The sequence below is a fragment of the Ananas comosus genome, linkage group 1, assembly GCF_001540865.1.
Source record: "Ananas comosus cultivar F153 linkage group 1, ASM154086v1, whole genome shotgun sequence".
In the NCBI taxonomy this organism is placed as follows: Eukaryota; Viridiplantae; Streptophyta; class Magnoliopsida; order Poales; family Bromeliaceae; genus Ananas; species Ananas comosus.
The window spans coordinates 20,064,171-20,067,375 of NC_033621.1; the positions used below are offsets into that span (position 1 = coordinate 20,064,171).

The 3,205-nt window shown below is 37.4% G+C and overlaps 1 protein-coding gene across 1 annotated transcript; it reads right to left on the reverse strand.

Moving 5' to 3' along the window:
- On the reverse strand, positions 545-1,381 carry LOC109722691 (chitinase 1-like). Its single transcript, XM_020250839.1, has one exon. It carries the CDS (start codon positions 1,379-1,381, stop codon positions 545-547), a length of 837 nt encoding a protein of 278 aa, XP_020106428.1.

Below are 3,205 nucleotides of genomic sequence, written 5' to 3' on the forward strand. Positions count from 1 at the left end.
TCATTTTTCTGTTCACTTGATGGACAAGAGAACAATATCGAAAATGTGTGAAATTTGATTTCCAGATATATAGTTTAAATAGTTTAGATCATGTTTAACGGTGCCGATCATCAATTTAGAAGCTCTATCATCGAAAACAAATCGGTAGTAAACCGAGTCGTTTACTACCGATAGTATTCTAGCAAAACTCTATAGGAGTTGGACTGGGCTACTATTAGTAGCAAAATCTCATTGTTGCTACCAGTTTTTTAGCCTTTGGATCAACTCTTTTCATTATTTCTAACTATTGGATTAAATACTATAACCCAGTGGAGACCACTCAACCCTAGGGGGACCACTTAACTCTAACCGACTAATATCATTCTGACCCTATAATTTTTCATCCAAGAATTAAAAACTTGATAGCAAAAAGAACGTTTTACTATTAATAGTATTCCGGCCTAATTCTATATATAGTGATCTCTTGATCCCTTCGCAGATATAATTAACTTGCCAACAATCAACACTGTACAAACAAAAATTAACATTATATCATAAACTAAAATTAGTCTAGTAAACTAACAACAACTTCTCTTTGAAATGTAGAATTAAGCAAGAATCCTTGAGCTCTCCTTTCATAGTAGAAGCTATTCGAAATAGAGGCGTCGGCAGAGAAGATCATTACTCCGTTAACATCAAAACCTTTATCCTCCAATAACTTCAACGCTTCAAAAAATGCTTCTCCTTGTATTCCCCTTCCATTCACTTCATAACTTGGTAGCAATTTGGTCGCATTGAATTGCTTCGCTCGTGTCCTAAAATCATTTAGATATCCGATCGGTAACCGCACACGATCAGTGTAGAACTGGTGATTCACGTAATCGATGACACTGCCGTATCGCAGATATAGGTCAACATAGTGACTAACGGTCCTGTAATACGGTGCAATTGTGGCTACGGTGATCACACTATGGTTCTTGAGCATGGTGATCAGCTCGCCAATGCAGAATGCGAAGGTCGCGTCGTTCTTTGGGAAGTTCTCGTAGTCGATGTCGATCCCATCTAGGCTGTACTCGGCAATAAGGGTTTGAAGAGAAGTAAACGCGTTAAAGATCCACGAACGAGTGTCGATCGGATTGTACCACGAAAGAACCTTGTTGTTGACGCTCCAACCCGAGAGGCTCGCGAGGACTTTGACATTAGAGTGGTTGGTTTTGGTATCTCGGACGCTTTGCGGCGTGAGAGTAGAAGTCCAGTAAGGAGAGAAAACGCCATTTTGGGGCTTCCCCGATGCGTCCGCGTCGATTGCGAAACCCAGGAGGAAGTTGAAGTCGATGGCGGGGTCGATCGGGACCTCAGAGAACGAAATTGGGGCACCCGTGGCTCCAATGTATTCCATCATCACCTTGCCATCTGCAAAAGAGTAGGAAAATAAAGTTGAGGAAATTTGTTCAGTTTTCGAAGTACATCTTGGTTCTAGGGTTCAGATATAATTCATATTCATGTGATTTGATACAAAGAAAAACATTTGAAAAGGATAATGCATGTTGGTGAACAATGTGAATCCCACAACATGGTACTAGCCTCTATATCTAGAGGAAGTAATGCAGTTAAGCTAGAAACTACAGCATAACAACTTTTACTAGTAAAAATTATGTACAGCAACCCCCTCAACTGTAGGTGATTCTGCAAGAGCCCTGTCACTTTTTATTTTTTTTTATTTTTTTTATTGAGACCCACTTCTTCTAATTTTCTAGAAGTAACTGATTTTATTCAAAATTTCTTTATTGCGATTTTATCAAATTCATATGTGATTTCATCAAACTTAATAACTTTAGTCATCTTTTATTACAAGAAAATCTCAATACAAGAATGACGATGCTTGCTGGATCAAAGCATCCTCAAGCATCCCTACAATGTAATAAATACCGACGCTTCTCTATTGTATCAAACCAATGTACTAAATGATAAATTTTACTATTATTTTTAATTTTTCGACGTTTTAAAGCATCAAAATTTTAAAAAATTCTAAAAAGTATAGACGTTTGAAGCGTCAGAATATATTTTACCGATACTTGGCATAAGCATAGGTGTATATGTGAAGATTTTTCATTTCGCGACGCTTTCAAATATAGGGACGTTTTTAAATATCATAAAATATTTAAAAAACATCATTGAATATTAATATTTTTGTGGTATCTTATAAAAAAAAACTAGCCGATCACTTAACGGTTTAAGAATTATTAATAGATTCATTAAATTTGATAAAATTGTTAGCTTAATTATATGTGATATTCAAATCAAGAAACTGAAAGTTGAGGGGTCTCAATCCCAAAAAAAACTGAGGAACCAATTTCTTTTTTTTTTGAGAGATATGTAGCACGCTACCCGCTTTGTTTTATTTCATTTAGAAATAAACTTAGCTAGAAATGTGAATCAACTAGGATTCGAACTTGGGTATCGGGTATCAACCACCAAGCCCTTTGCCACTTGCTCTAGGAACGGTCGGTCTGAGGAACCAATTTCAGAACAGCCTATTGTTGAGTGAGTCACCATACATTTTTACCAATGCTACCCAGTGGCTAGAGAGAGAGAGAGAGAGAGAGAGAGAGAGAGAGAGAGAGAGCTGAGATGGGGTGACTTACTGCTTAAAGAACAAAGAGAAAGGCTGAATCCCACTAGAGAGAGGAGCAGGGACTTCATATTCTCTGCATGGGGGTCTCCAAGCGTTCCCAAAATGAGGAAGGAGTTAAGTTTCAATTTTGCAACAGTTTTGAGTTTATATACTGCCTAAGGAATCCATCTATTGGCCGGCTTGCAACCTAATAAAGGTGATGGGTGGATATGACAAAAGCAATTGGAGCCCCCTAGGCTTTAATACAACGAAGGGGGTGCCTTTGTTTACCGGATAAGTTATCGCATCTATCTATTGTGTATTCATTAAATATTAATTATTAAATTAAATTATTAAATAGAATGAAACCTTAGTTTTTTTTTGGACGCGTGGCGGAAGAGCGGGGAGGGGGCGAGCGGTGCCGGGCACGCGGGGGTGCCGGCGAGATTTTTTTTATTTATTTTAGAAATTGAGTTTTTTTTTAGGAAAAACTTCAAATACCCCATGTAGTTTCACATTTTTTCATTTTAATATTCTGTGATTTAAAGTGTATTAAGTTAGTACCCCGTAGTTTCGCACTTTCTCACTTTAGTACCTTGTGGTTTAAAGTGT

What these genes read in the sequence shown, in the direction of transcription:
- LOC109722691 (XM_020250839.1), bottom strand. Translation starts at nt 1,381, where the DNA reads ATGATGGAATACATTGGAGCCACGGGTGCCCCAATTTCGTTCTCTGAG.